The sequence below is a fragment of the Heterodontus francisci genome, chromosome 3, assembly GCF_036365525.1.
Source record: "Heterodontus francisci isolate sHetFra1 chromosome 3, sHetFra1.hap1, whole genome shotgun sequence".
Taxonomy (NCBI): domain Eukaryota; kingdom Metazoa; phylum Chordata; class Chondrichthyes; order Heterodontiformes; family Heterodontidae; genus Heterodontus; species Heterodontus francisci.
Genome location: NC_090373.1, coordinates 20289855 through 20310546, shown reverse-complemented (window position 1 = coordinate 20310546; position 20692 = coordinate 20289855). Strand labels below are relative to the sequence as shown.

General features: G+C 43.6%; 1 protein-coding gene across 6 annotated transcripts in view; it reads right to left on the bottom strand.

The window, feature by feature from the left end:
- The window catches only part of khdrbs2 (KH domain containing, RNA binding, signal transduction associated 2), a 902011-nt gene that overhangs the window by 687814 nt on the left and 193505 nt on the right, over positions 1 to 20692 (bottom strand). For 5 of the 6 annotated variants that reach the window (XR_010970474.1, XM_068020148.1, XM_068020149.1 and 2 more), the window contains exons 2-3: positions 17656 to 17800; positions 2471 to 2595 (exon numbers count right to left, since the gene is read on the bottom strand). Coding sequence is in view for 5 of the 6 variants with exons in the window: in XM_068020148.1 (XP_067876249.1) it covers positions 2471 to 2595; positions 17656 to 17779 (249 nt within the window). In the remaining variant the exon portion in view is untranslated. The remainder of the gene's footprint in view (positions 1 to 2470; positions 2596 to 17655; positions 17801 to 20692) is intronic. The other variant, XM_068020150.1, reaches the window with a different exon arrangement.

Here is a 20692-nt window from a genome sequence, read left to right as displayed (position 1 = left end):
TGGGGATGTTCGCTGATGATTGCACAATGTTCAGCACCATTCGTGACTCCTCAGATACTGAAGCAGTCCGTGCAGAAATGCAGCAAGACCTGGACAATATCCTGGCTTGGGCTGATAATTGGCAAGTAACTTTCGCACAACACAAGTGCCAGGCAATGACTATCTCAAACAAGAGAAAATCTAGCCATTTCCCCTTGACATTCAGTTGCATTACAATCGCTAAATCCCCCATCAACATCCTGGGGGTTACCATGACCAGAAACTGAACTGGAGTAGCCATATAAATACCATGGCTACAAGAGCAGGTCAGAGGCTGGGAATCCTGAGGCGAGTAACTCACCTCCTGACTCCCCAAAACCTGTCCACCATCTAAAAGGCACAAGTCAGGAGTGTGGTGGAATACTCTCCACTTGCCTGAATGGGTACAGCTCCAACAACACTCAAGAAGCTCGACACCAGCCAGGACAAAGCAGCCTGCTTGATTGGCACCCCATCCCACAAACATTCTCTCCCTCCACCACCGACGCACAGTGGCAGCAGTGTGTACCATCTACAAGATGCACTGCAGCAACGCACCAAGACTCCTCAGACAGCACCTTCCAAACCTACGACCTCTACCACCTAGAAGGACAAATGCAGAAGATGCATGGGATCAGCATTATCTGCAAGTTCCCCTCCAAGTCACACACCATCCTGACTTGGAACTATATCGCCATTCCTTCACTGTCGCTGGGTGAAACTTCTAGAAATCCCTTCCTAACAGCACTGTCGGTGTATCTACCCCTTATGGACTGCAGCGGTTCAAGAAAGCAGCTCATCACCACCTTCTCAATGGCAATAAGGAATGGGCAACAAAAGCTGGCCTAGCCAGCAACGCCCACATCCCAGGAACTGATAAAAAAAAGGTCTGTTAGCAAAATTAGAGCACATGAGATAATTCATGCTGGCATGGATTAAGGATTGGTTAACAGGCAGAAAACAGAGAATAGGAATAAACAGGTCATTCTCGCATTGGCATGCTATGACTAGTGGGGTACTGCAAGGATCAGTACTTGGGCCCCAGCTGTTCACAATATATATCAATAATTTGGATGTGGGGACCAAATGTAATATTTACAAGTTCGCGGATGACACAAAACTAGGTAGGAATGTGTGTTGTGAGGAAGATGCAAAGTGGCTTCAAGGGGATTTGGATAGACTTAGTGAGTGGGCAAGAACGTGGCAGGTGGAATATAATGTGGAAAAATGTGAGGTTATCCACTTTGGTAGAAGGAACAGATGTGCAGAGTGTTTCTTAAATGGTAAGAGATTAGAAAGTGTAGATGTTCAAAGGGACCTGGGTGTCCTTGTCAATAAGTCACTGAAAGCTAACATGTAGGTGCAGCAAGCAATTAGGAAGGGTTATGGTATGTTAACCTTTATTGCAAGAGGATTTGAGTACAGGAGTAGTGAGTACCTGGAGTACTATGTGCAGTTTTGGTCCCCTTGCCTTAGGAAAGATACTACTGCCATAGAGGGAGTGCATCAAAGGTTCACCAGACTTGTTCCCAGGATGGCAGGACTGTCCGATGAAGAGAGATTGGGGAAACTGGGCCTGTATTCTCTTGAGTTTCCAAGAATGAGAGGTGATCTCACTGAAACCTACAAAATACTTAAAGGGACAGACTGGGTAGATATAGGTAAGATGTTTCCCCAGATGCTCCTCAGCTGCTGCCAGACCTGCTGAGTATTTCAGATTTTCAGCATCCGCAGTATTTTGCTTTTATTTAAGATGTTCCCCTAGTTGTGGAGTTACAATCAGGGGACACAATTTCAAAATTAGTGGGAAGCCACTAAGGACTGAGATGAGGAGAAATTTCTTTGAATCTGTGGAATTTTCTACCTCAGAGGGCTGGGGAAGCTGAGTCATTGAGTATTTTTAAAGCAGAGATTGACAGATTTCTAAATACCAATGACATAAAGGGATATGGGGATAGTGTGGGAAAAAGGCATTGAAGTGGATGATCAGCCATGATCAGATTGAATGGCGGAGCAGGCTAGATGGGCTGAATGGCCTACTCCTGCTCCTATGTTTCTATGAGGGAGAAAGAAATTAAATAGTAGTGATGGCCCAGAAACAGGCCTTTCGGCCCAAGTCCACATGAACCTCCTCCCACACTTCTTCAACTAAGCCTATCAGCATATCCTTCTATTCCTTTCACCTCATGCACTTACCTTGTCCCCCTTAAAGAAATCTATGCTATTTGCATCAACCACTGAGCGCAAGGTATGGAAAGATAAGGTTCAATGAAGTAGGGAGAGAGGAGGCTTCTGGGGTGCATAAACACCAGCACAGACTAGTTGGGCCGAACGGCCTGCTTCTGTGCTGTACATTCTATGCAATTCGAAGAAAGCAATTAAGTGATTATTTTTTGATTACATCACAGACTGATTATTTGACACGTAAACAGTCCAATCACAATTCTTGTACCTTTGGATACTGTTTGACTGGAATCAGCACTCTTTCAGATAGTTTAATGTTTTTGTTGCTGATAACATCAAGGTATTGCTTCTCTTCCTCCTTTTTAGCGTTGCTGTTCTGGAATTGTTCAATTTCTGTAAAGAGACCAAAATACATCAAATTTAATGAAGCATATGGTGAGGTAATCAAAATGTCGATTCGATAAACAACTTGCTGCTTCATTCAAAGTCCGACCGATTCCACTTGCTCCTGCGGGTCACAATTTCACAAATGCATTTCCTTTCTATTTCCCTTTAAATTTTTATGGTGTATGGATCGAGGGCTAAGGGGGGGTTGTGTTCATCAAAGTGTCACGACAGTATTCACAATGAATATCTATTTCAATGTGGTGCATATACTGGAGGGTGGATTGTCCATCACTGTGGCACTTGCACCTGGGCAGTGATAGAATCACAGAATGATACAGCACAAAGGGGGCCATTCAACCCATCATGCCAGTGATGGCTCTTTCAAAAAGCTATCCAATTAGTCCCAGTCCTCCTGCTCTTTCCCCATAGCCCTAGAAGTTCTTCCCCTTCAAGAACATATCCAATTCCCTTTTGAAAGTTATTATTGAATCTGCTTCCACCACCCTTTCAGATCTGCATAAAATTATTTTTCCTCATCCCTCCTCTGGTTCCTTTGCCATTTACCTTAAATCTGTGTTCTCTGTGTCCTCAGGATTGACAATAACTTAATATTCATGGTAATCTGCTGGTTTAGTTTGGGCATCCTGATACCAGGTCTTAGACGCTTAAATTATGAGGGCAGGCCACATAAGGCTACATTTGTATTCCAGAAGATTTAGGAGTGATGTGATTGAGGTATTTGAAATGCTGAAAGGATTTGATAGAATAGATACTGCAAAATTATTTCCTCTGGTTGGGGAATCGAGGACAAGAGACAGGAATTGTGGCAGCAGACCAGGAGAACCATTACGAGATCTCAGACCTATTTCTCTGAACTACAGCTTGAAGAATTCACTTCTCAAAAGCACAGAATATTCTTCATTGGCCATCTTACATGGAACAACATAAAATTCTTTTGGGCCTCCTTATCTCGAGAGACAATGGATACGCGCCTGGAGGTGGTCAGTGGTTTGTGAAGCAGCGCCTGGAGTGGCTATAAAGGCCAATTCTGGAGTGACAGGCTCTTCCACAGGTGCTGCAGAGAAATTTGTTTGTTGGGGCTGTTGCACAGTTGGCTCTCCCCTTGCGCCTCTGTCTTTTTTCCTGCCAACTACTAAGTCTCTTCGACTCGCCACAATTTAGCCCTGTCTTTATGGCTGCCCACCAGCTCTGGCGAATGCTGGCAACTGACTCCCACGACTTGTGATCAATGTCACACGATTTCATGTCGCGTTTGCAGACGTCTTTATAACGGAGACATGGACGGCCGGTGGGTCTGATACCAGTGGCGAGCTCGCTGTACAATGTGTCTTTGGGGATCCTGCCATCTTCCATGCGGCTCACATGGCCAAGCCATCTCAAGCGCCGCTGACTCAGTAGTGTGTATAAGCTGGGGATGTTGGCCGCTTCAAGGACTTCTGTGTTGGAGATATAGTCCTGCCACCTGATGCCAAGTATTCTCCGAAGGCAGCGAAGATGGAATGAATTGAGACGTCGCTCTTGGCTGGCATACGTTGTCCAAGCCTCGCTGCCGTAGAGCAAGGTACTGAGGACACAGGCCTGATACACTCGGACTTTTGTGTTCCGTGTCAGTGCGCCATTTTCCCACACTCTCTTGGCCAGTCTGAACATAGCAGTGGAAGCCTTACCCATGCGCTTGTTGATTTCTGCATCTAGAGACAGGTTACTGGTGATAGTTGAGCCTAGGTAGGTGAACTCTTGAACCACTTCCAGAGCGTGGTCGCCAATATTGATGGATGGAGCATTTCTGACATCCTGCCCCATGATGTTCGTTTTCTTGAGGCTGATGGTTAGGCCAAATTCATTGCAGGCAGACGCAAACCTGTCGATGAGACTCTGCAGGCATTCTTCAGTGTGAGATGTTAAAGCAGCATCGTCAGCAAAGAGGAGTTCTCTGATGAGGACTTTCCGTACTTTGGACTTCGCTCTTAGACGGGCAAGGTTGAACAACCTGCCCCCTGATCTTGTGTGGAGGAAAATTCCTTCTTCAGAGGATTTGAACGCATGTGAAAGCAGCAGGGAGAAGAAAATCCCAAAAAGTGTGGGTGCGAGAACACAGCCCTGTTTCACACCACTCAGGATAGGAAAGGGCTCTGATGAGGAGCCACCATGTTGAATTGTGCCTTTCATATTGTCATGGAATGAGGTGATGATACTTAGTAGCTTTGGTGGACATCCGATCTTTTCTAGTAGTCTGAAGAGACCACGTCTGCTGACGAGGTCAAAGGCTTTGGTGAGATCAATGAAAGCAATGTAGAGGGGCATCTGTTGTTCATGGCATTTCTCCTGTATCTGACGAAGGGAGAACAGCATGTCAATAGTCGATCTCTCTGCTCGAAAGCCACACTGTGCCTCAGGGTAGACGCGCTCGGCCAGCTTCTGGAGCCTGTTCAGAGCGACTCGAGCAAAGACTTTCCCCACTATGCTGAGCAGGGAGATTCCACGGTAGTTGTTGCAGTCACCGCGGTCACCTTTGTTTTTATAGAGGGTGATGATGTTGGCATCGCGCATGTCCTGGGGTACTGCTCCCTCGTCCCAGCACAGGCATAGCAGTTCATGTAGTGCTGAGAGTATAGCAGGCTTGGCACTCTTGATTATTTCAGGGGTAATGCTGTCCTTCCCAGGGGCTTTTCCGCTGGCTAGGGAATCAATGGCATCACTGAGTTCCGATTTGGTTGGCTGTATGTCCAGCTCATCCATGACTGGTAGAGGCTGGGCTGCATTGAGGGCAGTCTCAGTGACAGCATTCTCCCTGGAGTACAGTTCTAGGTAGTGCTCAACCCAGCGGTCCATCTGTTTGCGTTGGTCAGTGATTATGTCCCCCGATTTAGATTTGAGGGGGGTGATCTTCTTGATGGTTGGCCCAAGAGCTCTCTTCATGCCATCATACATTCCTCTGATGTTTCCGGTGTCTGAGGCCAGCTGAATATGGCTGCATAGGTGTTGCCAGTAGTCGTTTGCGCAACGCCTAGCTGTTCTTTGTGCAGTACTTCTGGCTGCTTTAAGTGCTGCGGATGTTAAATCGCTGGGGGCTTTCTTGTAGTTCAAAAGTGCAATGCGCTTAGCGGCTATGACAGGTTCCAGCTCTTCATTATGAGATTGAAACCAGTCTGCATTTCTCTTCGCACTTTTGCCGTAGGTGGTCAAAGCTGACTCATAGATGGCGTCTCTGATGTGGGCCCACTTGGTCTCAGCATCCCCTGTGGGAGTGTTTTGAAGGGCTGTTACAAGTGAATTTAGAAATTTTTGTAACAGCTGTGGGTGGGAAATTCTGCTCGTGTTGATGCGCGGGTGGCCCTTCTGCTTGGAATGATGCAACTTCTTTGGTCTGAGTCTAACCTTGCTGCACACCAGGGAGTGGTCGGTGTCGCAGTCCGCACTTTGGAAGCTGCGTGTGATTTGAACACTGTTTAAGGCGGCTCGCCTTGTGACAATGAGTGTTCGGGGCACCTTTTCACAGGACTTCTCTCGGGTCCCGCAGCTCCTTCTTCACCTCAATGGACTTACCGCATGCCGTGGCTGCAGACACTCTGGACTGTGAAGACAGCAGGATCGGAGATTAAAGTATCGGCAGCTGTTCTCGTCAGTTTCATCCGGATCAATTTCATTGAGAAAACAAAGAGCAGGTGTGGCTGGGGGAGGGCAGTGGGCCCAGGTAACATACACTAAACTAACTGTTAACTTTTAGATAGGGCTAAAATGAACTTGTGAGAAAAACCACATCTGCCAAGAATGAGGCATATTAATTTCATCATATGGAACATTAATTTTTAACTCTTACTCGACTGAAAACATGGCTGCACCTGCATTCTAAAAGGACAGTGGCTGGAAGCATTTGCATTCTAAAAGACAGTTGCCTGGAGAAGACATTGGAACTGCTCCCAGATTTTATTAACCAAATGGATTTTATTCAAAAGACATTGAATGTGTGAAAGTCTGCATTCTAGCCCCCTACTGAGGATGTCTACCAAGATTGAAAGAATCCACAAAACCTCGCCAGGCAGGTTGTTCCAAAAAAGGAGCTAGTCACATAACTGGCCTGCTGGCCCAGGTTTGAATTGTGCCACAGAGAAAAAAACAGACTGCAGCTGAACTTGAAGAGAGAGCATCTCTCCCTGTCTCTCCCTCACGAAAAGCAGAGACTGCAACTGGATTTCAAGAAGACAGCATCTCTCTATCTCTCTCTCTCCCTCTCACACAAGGACAGGGACCCACAGAAGAAACGAAGCCTCAAGACAGAAAACCATCGAAACAAGTTTGAAAGGGTGTACTGGGCCCCAATGAGATAGCAAGATTTAACTACAATCAAAGACTTTACATTAAACTCAAAAGACAATAAATGAACTCCAGTTATTGCTTCAACCTTTTCCCTTGATTCTTTCTCTTTTCTGTTTTTATCTACGTGTGTGTTTATCACGTATGCATGCTAGCATGGTTGCATCGCATATTTTTAGTAGTTTTAACCGAATTAAAGTTTTAAGGTTGATAAACTTACACCTTTCTTGTTTAAATCTAAGAAAACCTGTCTGGTTGATTTCTTTGCCATTACAATTGGAGAGCAGTGAACAAGGATTCACCGACGGGGAGCTAAAACACGGTGTTTTTAAAAATTAAACCCTGTTACGGCCAAACCAGGAAAAGGCTGAGAGGGAATCCCTAGACCTTTTCTCAGCTGGTCATAACAAACTGCACACGAGTCTCCTCCCATTCTGTCTGCCCCAACTCAGGAAAAAGCATATAATTGTGCAAAGATAAGTGACAGGTCAGGTGAATGGTCAGAATATAATGAACAGCAGAGAATGACTAAAAGGTTAATCAGAAGAAAGAAATTAGAGTATAAGAGGAAGCTAGCTAGAAATGGAATAACAGATAGCAAGAATTTCTACAGGTATTTAAAAAGGAAAAGCGTAAGTAAAGTGAGTGTTGGTCCTCCAGAGAGTGAGAATGGGGAGTTAATAGTAGATAATAAGGAAATGGTGGATGAAATTAACAAATATTTTGCTTCTATCTTCACTATAGAGGATAGAAAAACATTCCAGTAATAGCTGTAAATCAGGAGGTGGAAGGAAGAGAGGTACTTGGTGAAATTTCAATAACCAGGGAAGCGGTGATGACCAAACTGATGGAGCTTTGGGCTGACAGGTCCCCGGGTCCTGATGGGCTTCATCCTAGGGTCTTAAAAGAGGTGGCTAATGAGGTGGTCGATGTGTTGGTGTTAATTTTTCAAAATTCACTGGATTCTGGAAAGGTTCCATCAGACTCAAAAGTAGCAAATATAACCCCTCTATTCAAGAAGTGGGGGGGGGGGGGGGGGGAAGGCAGAGAACAGGTAACTACAGGCGAGTTAGCTTGATGTCTGTCATGGGGAAGGTGTTAGAAACGATTATAAGGAGACTATAGCTGGGCACTTAGGAAACCTCAAGGCAATCGGGAATAGTCAACACGGTTTTGTGAAAGGGAAATCATATTTAAACAATTTGTTGGAGTTCTTTGAAGGAGTAACCTGTGCCATGGATAAAGGGGAGCCCGTTGATGTACTGTACTTGGATTTCCAGAAGGCATTTGACAAGGCGCTACATAAAAGGTTATTGCACAAAGTAGGAGCTCATGGTGTAGGGGTTAACATATTAGCATGGACAGAAGATTGGCTGGCTGGCAGAAAACAGAGAGTATGCATAAATGGGTCCTTTTCTGATTGGCAAGATGTGACAAGTGGAGTCCCGCAGGGGTCTGTGCTGGGGCCTCAACGTTTTACAATTTATCAATGACTTAGATGAGGGGAGCGATGGCATGGTATTTACATTTGCAGATGACACAAAGATAGGTAGGAAAGTATGTTGTGAAGAGGACATAAGGAAGTTGCAGACCGATATAGATAGGTTGATTGAGTGGGCAAAAATCTGACAGATGGAGTATAATGTGGGATGATGTGAAGTTCTTCAATTTGGCAGGAAGAATAAAAATGCAAAGTATTACTTAAATGGAGGTGCAGAGGGATCTAGGTGTTCTAGTGCATGAGTCACAAAATGTTAGTATGCAGTTACAGCAGGTAATAAAGAAGGCTAATGGAATGCTATCCTTTATTACGAGAGGAATTGAAAATAAAAGTAAGGATGTTATGCTTCAGTTATACAGGGCATTGGTGAGACCACACCTCGAACCCTGTGTGCAGTTTTGGTCTCCTTATTTAAGGAAGCATGTAAATGCGCGGGTTGTCTTATGAGGAAAGGTTGGACAGACTGGGCTTATTTTCGCTAGAATTTAGAAGAGTGAGGGGAGACTTGATTGAAGTTTATAAGATCCTTATCGGTCTTGACAAGGTGGATGTAGTAAGGATGTTTCCTCTTGTGGGTGAGTCCAGAACTAGCAGTCGCCCTTTTAGGACAGAGCCAAGGAGAAATTTTTTCTCTCAGAGGGTTGTGCGACTTTGGAATTCCCTGCCTCAGAAGGTGGTGGAGGCGGGATCATTGAATATTTTTAAGGCAGAGGTAGAAAGATTCTTGTTAGGTAAGGAATTAAAGGTTATCAGGGGTAGATGGGAGTGTGGAATTCGAGACACAAACAGATCAGCCATGATCTTATTGAATGGCAGAACAGACTCGAGGGGCCGAATGGCCTACTTCTGCTCCTAATCCGTATGTTTGTATGTTCAATATATCTTTCTGTTCCCTTTTCTCTCATGTACTCATCTGGTTTCCTTTTTGAAACCATTTAAGTTATTTGCCTCAACTACTTCTTATGGATCTCTTATGGTAGTAAGTTCCACATTCTCACCAATTGGAATGAAGAACTTTCTCCTGATTTCCCTATTGGATTTATTAGTAACTATATCGTATTTATGACCTCTAGTTTTGGATTCTCCCAGAAGTGGAAACATTCGCTCTACATATACCCTGTCCAAGCCCTTCATAATTTTAAAGACCTCGAGAAGGTTGCCACTCAGTCTCGCTTATAAAGAAAAAATCCCCAGCCTGTTCAATCTTTCCCAATAGCTGGAATATCTCAATTCTAGTACCGTGCATGTAAATTGTTTTTGCACTTTCTCTGGTGCTGATATTTTCTTTTTAATAGTATGAAGACCAGAACTGTACACAGTACTCTAAGCATGGCTTGTCCAGGGTCTGATACAAGTTTAACATACATTCACCACTTGTGACCTCTATACCCCTGGAAATAAATCCCAGCGCTTTGTTAGCATTTTTAATTGCTTTGCTGACTTGAGATGCTGTTTTTAATGGTTTGTTTACCTGTATATCTAGATCCCTTTGCTCTTGTACTCCATTCAGTTTCTTATTTCCGAAGGCATAGGTGATCTATTTTTCCAACCAAAGTGCATCCCCTCACATTTATCTATGTTAAAGTTCATTTGACAGTTAACTGTTCAGTCTACAAGTTTTCCAATGTCTTCTTGTATGATGTTGCATTCTTCCTCAGTGTTTAGCTCTACACTCCTGTTTGGTATCATCTGCAAATTTTGATATGAGGTTACTTGTTCCTTAATGTAAATTATGAATAACAGTGGTCTCAGGACAGATCCTTGTGGAACACCTCTTTATACCCTCCTTCAATCTGAATAACTACCCTTTAACCGTACTCACTGCTTTCAATTTTTTGGCCAATTCACTATCCATTCAGCTACTTATCCCCTCAGCTTACCATATGGTGCCATATTGAAAGGCTTTTAAAAATCTAAGTATATTACCTTTGTCTACTCTTCCCACTACCTCGTCAAAGAATTCTATCAGGTTAGTAAAGCGTGACTTAGCCTTTCAGAATCCATGCTGCCTATTTTTTAATTACATTTTCTGTCTTTTTTATCCCTTCTTTTAGTGTTGATTTCAGTATTGGTTTCCTACCACTGACATTATTTAGGATAGAAAGACAGTAAGTAACTGGCAAACTAGCAAAATGAAAAGAGGATAAGACTCCTGACACTGACTACTGACACTGACTGACATCTACCCAGCAATGTGGAAAATTGCCCAAGTATATCCTGCACATAAGAAGCAGGACAAATCCAACCCGGTCAATTACTGCCCCATCAGTCAACTCTCGAGTGTCAGTAAAGTGATGGAAGGTGTCATCGACAGTGTTATCAAACAGTACTTGCTTAGCAATAACCTGCTCAGTGATGCTCAGTTTGGTTTCCACCAGGGCCACGCAGCTCCTGACCTCATTACAGCCTTGGTTCAAACATGGACAAAAGAGCTGAACTCAAGTGGTGAGGTGAGAGTGACTGCCCTTGACATCAAGGCAGCCTTTGAAAAAGTATGGCATCAAGGAGCCCTAGCAAAACTGGAGTCAATGGGAATTAGCGGGTAAACATTCCACTGATTGGAGTCATACCTAGCGCAAAGGAAGATGGTTGTGATTGTTGGAGATCAATCACCTCAGCTCCAGGACATCACTGCAGGATTCCTCAGAGTAGTGCCCTAGGCCCAATCATCTTCAGCTGCTTCATCAATGACCTTCCTTCGATCATAAGGTCAGAAGTGGGGATGTTCGCTGATGATTGCACAATGTTCAGCACCATTCACAACTCCTCAGATACTGAAGCAGTCCGTGCAGAAATGCAGCAAGACACGGACAATATCCAGGCTTGGTCTGATAAGTGACAAGTAATGTTCACGCCACACAAGTGCCAGGTAATGACTATCTCAAACAAGAGAGAATCTAACCATCTACCCTTGACATTCAATTGCATTACAATCGCTGAATCCCCCACTATCAATATCCTGGGGGTTACCATTGACCGGAAACTGGACTGGAGTAGCCATATAAATAAAGTGACCACAAGAGCAGGTCAGAGGCTAGGAATCCTGCAAAGAATAACTCACCTCCTGACTCCCCAAACCCTGTCCACCATCTACAAGGCACAAGTCAGGAGTGTGATGGAATACTCTTCACTTGCCTGGATGGGTGCAGCTCCAACAACACTCAAGAAGCTCGACACCATCCAGGACAAAGCAGCCTGCTTGATTGGCACCCCATCCACAAACATTCACTCCCTCCACCACCGATGCACAGTGGCAGTAGTGTGTACCATCTACAAGATGCACTGCAGCAACACACCAAGGCTCCTTAGACAGCACCTTCCAAACTCACAACCTTTACCACCTAGAAGGACAAGGGCAGCAGATACATGGGAACACCACCACCTACAAGTTCCCCTCCAAGCCACACACCATCCTGACTTGGAACTATATCACCATTTCTTCACTGTTGCTGGGTCACAATCCTGGAACTCCCTTCCTAACAGCACTGTGAGTATTCCTACCCCACATGGACTGCAGTGATTCAAGAAGGTGACTCACCACCACCTTCTCAAGGGCAATTAGGGATGGGCAATAAATGCTAGCAGAGCTAGTGTTGACCACATCCCATGAATGAATAACAAAAAGAAAAGCTGATTGGTCTATAGGTCCCAGGTTTTGTTCTTGCTCTCTTTTTGTATATATAAATATTTTGGTTTTCTGCCTATCTTCAGACACTGCCTCCTCATCCATGGAACATTTATAGATATAAACTAGTTTGTCTCTAGTTTCTTTGAATATGTGTGAGTGCATACCATCTGGACCAGGAGGCTTATCCTCTTTTAGTTTTGCTAGTTTGCCAGTTACTTACTGCCTTTCTATCTTAACTATCAATTTTCTTTGTAAGCTTATCCTCTAGTGAAGCATCTATTTCAGTATCTTCTTTCGTAGAAACTGAGGTAAAATAACTTCTCTGTTATTACCTGTGAATTTATCTTGATCATCGTTTAATGGTCCTATCCCTACTTTCATTTCCCTTTTGTTATTTGTGTCTGTAGAACAATTTATTGATTCTTTTTATATTCTTTGATAATTTGATTCAATAATTTCTCTTCATCTTCTTGCTTTTTAAAAACTTCTCCTGTTTCCTCCCTGTTCCGCTGTCACCCCTGCACTCGCTGACCTACATTGGCTCCCGGTCAAGCAATGTCTTGATTTTAAATTCTCATTCTTATTTCCAAATACATCCATGGCCCCTCCCTACCTCTGTAATTTCCTTCAGCCCATAAACCTCCGAAATATCTGCATTCATCTAGGTTCAGCCACCAGTGACAGCCATGCCTTCCACTGCCTAGGTCCTAAACTCTGGAATTCCCTCACTAAATCTCTCTGTCTCTCTTTCCTCCTTTAGGATGCTCCTTAAATCCTACCTCTTTGACCAAGCTTTTGGCCAACTGCCTTAATACCACCTTATGTGGCTTGGTGTCAAATTTTGCTTTATAATGCTCCTGTGAAGCACCTTGGGATGTTTTATTACATTAAAGGTGCTATATAAATACAAGTTGTTAGTTTAAGTTCCTTGTATTCCTTTTTGTCCCCCTTTCCTTTAGTATCTATGTACCTCTTATAAGTCTTTTTCTTTAGTTCTTTACTCATCCCTATGGCCTCACAAATTGTTTGCTTGAATTTGGCTTTTAGTGGAATACAGCTCTTTTGAACTCTATTTATTACTTTTTTCAAGATTTCCACTGTTTTTCTGTCTTTGTTTTTCAAAATCCTCTCCCTGTTTACCTTCTTTCATTCCATTGTGCATTCTTCAAAATTTGCTCTTTTCCAATCTATTACCTTAGTATTTGTCCTACTTATGTCACCCTTGATCCTAATCTTGAACCTCATTGTATTATGATCACTATGACTAAGATGCTCTCCTACTTTTACTTCTCCTATCAGTTCTAGCTCATTACCCATTATAGGATCCAGTAGTGATTCTTTTCTTGTTGGACATAAGTACTAATGGAGAAAGGAGTCCCATATACACTGTAAAAACTCAATTCCCTTTCCTCCTTTCACACAAAATCTAGGCTGATAGTTCAGTGCGGTACTGAGGGAGAGCTGCACTGTCAGAGGAGCCACTTTTTGAATGAGATATTAAATTGAAGCCCTGTCTGCCCCCTCAGGTGAAGGTAAAAGATCCCATGGCAGTATTTCAAAAAAGAGCAGGGGAGTTCTCCCTGGTCCCCTGGCCAAAATTTATCCCTCAATCGACATTGCAAAAAAAGATTATCTGATCATTATCACATTGCTGTTCTGTCTTCACAAAGGAGGACACAAATATTATATCAGAAATGTTGGGGAACACAGGGTTTAGTGAGAGGGAGGAACTGAAGGAACTCAGCATTAGTAAAGAAATGGTGTTGGGGATTGAAGGCCGATAAATCCCCAGGGCCTGATAATCTACATCCCAGAGTACTTAAGGAAATGGCCCTAGAAATAGTGGATGCATTGGTGGTCATCTTTCAAGATTCTATAGACTCTGGAACAGTTCCTACAGATTGGAGGGTAGCTAATGTAACCCCACTATTTAAAAAGGGAGGTGGAGAGAAAACAGAGAATTACAGACCAGTCAGCCTGACGTCAGTAGTGGGGAAAATTCTAGAGTTCATTATCAAAGATTTTATAGCAGAGCACTTGGAGAACAGTGGTAGAATCGGACAGAGTCAGCATGGATTTACAAAAGGGAAATCATGCTTGACAAATCTACTAGAATTCTTCAAGGATGTAACTAGTAGAGTTGATGAGGGGGAGCCAGTTGATGTGGTTTATTTGGACTTTCAGAAGGCCTTCGACAAAGTCCCACATAAGAGATTAGCGTGTAAAATTAAAGCACATGGGATTAGGGGTAGTGTATTGCGATGGATAGAAAATTGGTTGGCAGACAGAAAACAAAGAGTAGGAATAAATGGGTCTTTTTCCAAATGGCAGGCAGTGACTAGTGGGGTACTGCAGGGATTGGTGCTAGGACCCCAGCTATTCACAATATATATTAATGATTTAGACGAGGGAACTAAATGTAATATCTCCAAATTTGCAGATGACACAAAACTGGGTGGGAGGGTGAGTTGTGAGGAGGATGCAGAGATGCTTCAGGGTGATTTGGATATTTGAGTGAGTGAGCAAATGCATGGCAGATGCAGTATAATGTGGATAAATGTGAGGTTATCCACTTTGGTAGCAAAGACAGGAAGGCAGATTATTATCTGAACGGCTATAAACTGAGAGAGAGGAATATACAAAGAGACCTGGGTGTTCTCGTACACTAGTCGCTGAAGGTAAGCATGCAGGTGCAGCAAGCGGTAAAAAAGGCTAATGGTATGTTGGCCTTCATAGCGAGAGGATTCAAGGGATGTCTTGCTGCAATTATACAGGGCCTTGGTGAGGCCACACCTGGAATATTGTGGGCAGTTTTGGTCTCCTTATCTGAGGAAGGATGCTCTTGCTATGGAGGGGGTGCAGCAAAGGTTTACCAGACTGATTCCTGGGATGGCGGGACTGACGTATGAGGAGAGATTGAGTCAGTTAGGATTATATTCGCTGGAGTTCAGAAGAGTGAGGGGAGATCTCATAGAAACCTATAAAATTCTAACAGGACTTGACAGGGTAGATGCAGGAAGGATGTTCCCGATGGTGGGGGAGTCCAGAACCAGGGGTCATAGTCTAAGGATACGGGGTAAACCTTTCAGGACTGAGATGAGGAGAAATTTCTTCACCCAGAGAGTGGTGAGCCTGTGGAATTCGCTACCACAGAAAGCAGTTGAGGCCAAAACATTGTATGTTTTCAAGACGGAGTTAGATATAGCTCTTGGAGTGAAAGGGAACAAAGGATATGGGGGGAAAGTGGGAACAGGTTACTGAGCTGTATGATCAGCCATGAACATAATAAATGGTGGAGCAGGCTCGAAGGGCCAAATGGCCTACTCCTGCTCCTTGTTTCTATGTTTCTAAGTACTGGTCAGCACTGCTTATGTATAAAAACAAGCATGTGCCCCATCTAGTGAAAAAGTCTTATCTGGTGTCAAATAAGAAGCAGCATTACTGTCTGTGTCATTGAATCGGTGCAAAACTTTGCAGTATTTGTCTTTTTGCAATCGAAACAGTCCAGTGTTGAAGCAGAGTTCCCAGGCTTTCAATTCTCTTTCTGTTTCATTGGGAGGTCCCTAATCTCATTATTAATGACAGGTGACACCTCTGCATGCAGCTGACTTTGTGCAACAGTGTGTGCCATATGTAGGTGTCATTGATGCATACATACGAACATATGAATTAGGAGCAGGAGTAGGCCACTCAGCTCTTCGAGCCTGCTCCACCATTCGATAAGCTCATGGCTGAACTGATTACTCCACATTTCCACCTACCCCTGATAACCTTTCAATCCCTTGCTTATCAAGAATCTCTGCCTTAAAAATATTCAAAGGCTCTGCTTCCACCACCATTTGAGGAAGAGTTCCAAAGACTCACGACCCTCAGAGAAAAAATTTCTCATCTCCGTCTTAAATGGGTGGCCCCTTATTTTTAAACAGTGACCCCTAATTCTAGATTCTCTCACAAGAGGAAACATCCTTTCCACATCCACCCTGTCAAGACCCCTCAGAATCTTATATGTTTCAATCAAGTCGCCTCTTACTCTTCTCAATTCCAGTGGATACAAGCCTAGCCTGTCCAATCTTTTCTCGTAAGACAGCCCGCCCATTCCAGGTATCAGTCTAGTAAACCTTCTCTGTACTGCCTCCAACGCATTTACATCCTTCAATAGATCTACTTTGCTGGCTGTGACACTACAGCCTTTAAAGTTTGCCATTAGTGAAGGCAAATGGAGATGAGAATGGCTTCAATGAAGGGGAATGTCCTACATAGGAAGAATCTTTGTACTGCATATAGTTGACTGCTATATAAATATTCATTACACTTAATTGTTTAAAAGCACAAGTTGATGGGTAAAAATGACAGTAAATTTAATCAAAAAAAGCTAATTACTATTTTATCATCCAGAAGAGCAATAACTGGTTTCTACTTTATTCCACTCTGAGTGCGTACAAATTGTTAATGAAAGTGGGTGTAATTATACTGCAATTATTGACACGTGATTAAGAGAATAAATTGCAATGTTTTGTAAAGCAATACTGATAACCAAAAAGCAATTTATCATTTTCTTTAAAGCTGACCTCTTGGAGTCAGAGGTGCTCCATTTTTAACAAGGAACACCAAAAATTCACAAGAATAAATAGAGGAACAAAAATGGAAATCAGCATCATGACTTCTCAAGTCAACGATAAAACTTACATGTAATAATTAAGTCTTTGATCTGGAACATAATTATTCGCTGTAATTTATGTCACCAACGGATGACATGGTATTTAAGATAATTAATTCGCGAGTGGCTCAGTAGCACTAGTGGTGGATGGCTGGATATTTTAATTTGCCTGAGGTTTACCAGACAAGTTTGGCTGCTTGTTTGCATGGGTTACTACACTTAATACCCTATGACGGCAATCTGCTCCATTTCAGGCATGTGAATAATTGCACTGCAGAGAAAAGGCTTTGAAGACTTTATGCATATATATCAGCAGTCTGCTCCATTTAATTGAAATGCTCAGCTCGAGAAACAGCACCTCATTTTTTGTTGAGGCACTTTACGACCTTCAGGACTCAACATCAAGTTCAGCAACTTCAGATCATGGCTACTGCTCCACCACTGCTCCCATTTTTTCGGACAGCAGTTACTGGTAATGGTTCTGCTATTGCCATTTTCACCTCCTCTCGACACGTCATTTGTTTTTTTTTTACTTTTCCCATTATCATCCCCTTTTGCTTTCCACTATCATCCCTTTCGTCATTTAATCTCTCCTATCTTTCACCCTATCACAAACCTTCCCTTTTGTTCTTTCCTCACGTTCCCCCTTTTCCCAAGCTCTTTACTTGTTTAAAACCTGCTACATCTCTAATTTTTTCCAGTTCTGATGGAAGGTCATTGACTTGAAGTGTTAACTCTGTTCCTCTCTCCAGAGATGCTGCCAGACCTGCTGCGTATTTCCAGCATTTTCTGTTCCTATCTCCAACTGAAATGTATTGTTTATTATTCATTTATAAATCAGATCAGCAATTTTAACCTATTACCTAGCACAAACGGTGCAAATGGGACAAAGAAGCTTTGTCTGGTGAAGAAGCAATCTACAAAAGAAATAAAGCTCAACCTCACCATTTTTGTAATGAAGTGAAGTGAAACATAGTTTACTGTGTGCTGCAGTTATGAAAATACGATTCCTTCCTGGAAACTTCTCCTCGCTGCCAGCTGCAATGCAGTTTTGAAGAGGATGAAGCATCACCCAATACACATTGTTGACCTACATATAGAAAGGATGCACTTTGCTCAAACTTTGAAAAACATCTTTTTTCATGGTTTTAATGTTTCAGATATACATTCACTTGAGTACTTCAATAAACCTCACTCTGCAAGCAAGGGCTTTTAAACTCATCAATTTTGGCAGCGAAGCTTCAACTGTGGTCTGAATTTTCAGCTCGTGTTTTCGCCCTCTTGACCTCAGCAGTGTTAAAAGGTCGTTCTCCCAGAATGAGCTTATTAAAGGTTGGCAAGAATGACCAGGAAATTATTAAAAGGTTGCACTGCAGGTTTGATTTATGAACAATTAATTTCAGATGAGTTGCAGATAGCAGCCTAATAAGACTCTATAAGGAAATTAAGCAGCTCTGCACTCCCAGGGCTGAATTTTATTCGCCTCCCAGAGATGGGTTAGGAGGCGGTGGGGGGGGGAAGGGGGGTGTCTCATAGAATTGCGAAAGGAGACAGGGGCAGAGGGCAACACAATTTTATTTGGGGCGGGATAGGCCGAAGACAGCCTTCCCACCCAGAGGCCATTTGAGGTCCTTAAGAGGCCTATTAACAGCCACTTAAGGGCCTCTTCTTGCTGCCGCTGGGATTTAACCAGGAGTGGGGGTGAGGGGGGGAGCCTCCCTGCTCTCAATAAAATGATGCAACCTTCCTCCTGACATGGGGGTGGGCCCTCTTCCGTGGGCAATCTGTGGCCCATAGAGTGCCCCCAACATCAAACAAACCACCTCCCCTTCCATTGTACTAAACACACACCCTCCCTCTCCCCCTTTGCCAGGGCTTGCCAGCCTGGCCCCAGTTACCCTGCCTCACTTACCTTGGGTCCAGATCTCCAGCACTGTGCCTGGGTCCAAGGCTTCTGTAGTACCGGCCGTAGCCACTGCTCCTGGTGACACTGCCGATACTACCCAGCTGCTGGCCCTCTGATTATCCAGCAGCTCTTGGAGGTGGGATTCCTGTCTATAAAGGGACGGGGATCCCGAGACACGGCTGTTAATGGCCTGGCGCCATAGAATCGTACCGGGGGGCTCTGATTGGCCGAGACTGGGGTCCCCCCAGCACAAAATTGAGTCCCCAGTGTGGAACTTAGTTCAAAAGGAGCATGGGTTGAAGGTAAGGCATCAATGCTTTGACATGACATGGGCTCCTCTTTCCTAGTGACAATGTTTATTCTTTCATGTGATGGCCTAGATTTATTCAGTTCCATCTCCAATGCAGTTGACAGCTACACTCAAAAGCTGCACATTCTTATATTTGGGTTTCTCAACAACAACAACCTGCATTTATGTAGTGCTTTTAACATAGTAAAATAGCCCCAAGGCGCTTCAAATTTGTCACCAAACCACATAAGGACATATTAAGACAGGTGACCAAAATGTTGGTCAAAAAGTTTTAAGGAGCGTTTTGAAGGAGGAGAGAAAGGGAGAAAGGTGGTGAGGTTTAGAGGGGGGGATATTCCAGAACTTAGGATCTAGGCAGTTGAAGGCACGGCCGCCAATGGTGGAGCAAAGAAAATCGGGGATGCACAAGAGGCCATCTTCCTTCAAATTAAAATGGATTCAATCTCTTGCTCTTTTTCTGCTTAAATATTTAAGACTCTGGATTAAAACTTTGTTCTCTTTGGAGATCACATATCTAATATGTGCCAGCCTGCTGGATCGGAATGCCTCTTAGCTGCCCATAGCTCACGATGCCCATCGTAATGAGGCCTCTGTTGGATAAGAACTTTGGGTGATTGAAATGGAAAGGGTTAATCAAGGCAAAAGGAGTAACAGCAGCACAGAGGAAGGTCATTCGGCCCATTGTGTCTGTGCTGGCTCTTTGAAAGAGCTGCCCAATTAGTCCCACTACCCTGCACTTTCCCCACTCCCCTGCAAATTTTTCCCCTTCATGTATCTAATTTTCTTTTGAAAGTTATTATTGAATATGCTTCCACCACCTTTTCAGGCAATGCATTCCAGATCATAACAACTCTCTGAGTAGAATCCTGTATCTCTTTTTAACAGCCTTATCAACTTGTTTTGCCACCTTCAAAGTTTTGTATATGTAAACCCCCACTATTCCTGCACTCCTTTTAAAATTGTGCCACTTAATTTAGATTGCCTCTGCTCATTCTTCTTTCTAAAATGCATCACACAACACTTCCGTGCATTAAATTGTATCTGTCATGCATCTGCGTATGTCCTCCTGAAGTCTGCCACTCCCTTACTGTTTACTACATTTCTGAGTTTCGTACAATTTGCTGAAGTGTGCTAGTGTAGCTCTGCCAATGGCATTTTTCTACGTGATGTAATGGAGTTCATATAAAAGCCTAGGAAACAAAGAGGAATGACACCGAGTGTAACACGCTGATTGTCACTTAGCAGTGATACAAAAGGGTACAGATGTGGCTGGTAACAAGGGTCAGGGCAATAATGAAGCCCTCCACAGAAGAAACCTCAATTTGTCTGACTCCCAAGCAAGAGATTACATTGTAATTCTATCCCTCCTCGTCCTTCAAAATTTCATTCAACCAAATATGGGGAAGACCAAAGACATTGTCTTGGTCCCCGCTCCAAACTCCATTCCCTAGCTACCAACTCCATCCCTTTCCTTGGCAACTCTGAGGCTGAACCAGACTGTTTGCAACCTTGGTGTCATATTTGACCTGTGATGAGTTTCTAATCACTTAGAATCATAGAATGGTTACAGCACAGAAGGAGGCCATTCGGCCCGTCGTGTCTGTGCCGTCACTAAGACCTCCTATTTCACCTCCATAACATCGCCCTGCTCTACCTCTGCCTCAGCTCACCTGCCGTTGAAACCCTCATCCATGCCTTTGTTACTGCTAGACTTGACTAGTCCAATGCTGTTCTGGCCAGCGTGCCGTAACCACTCTCCATAAACT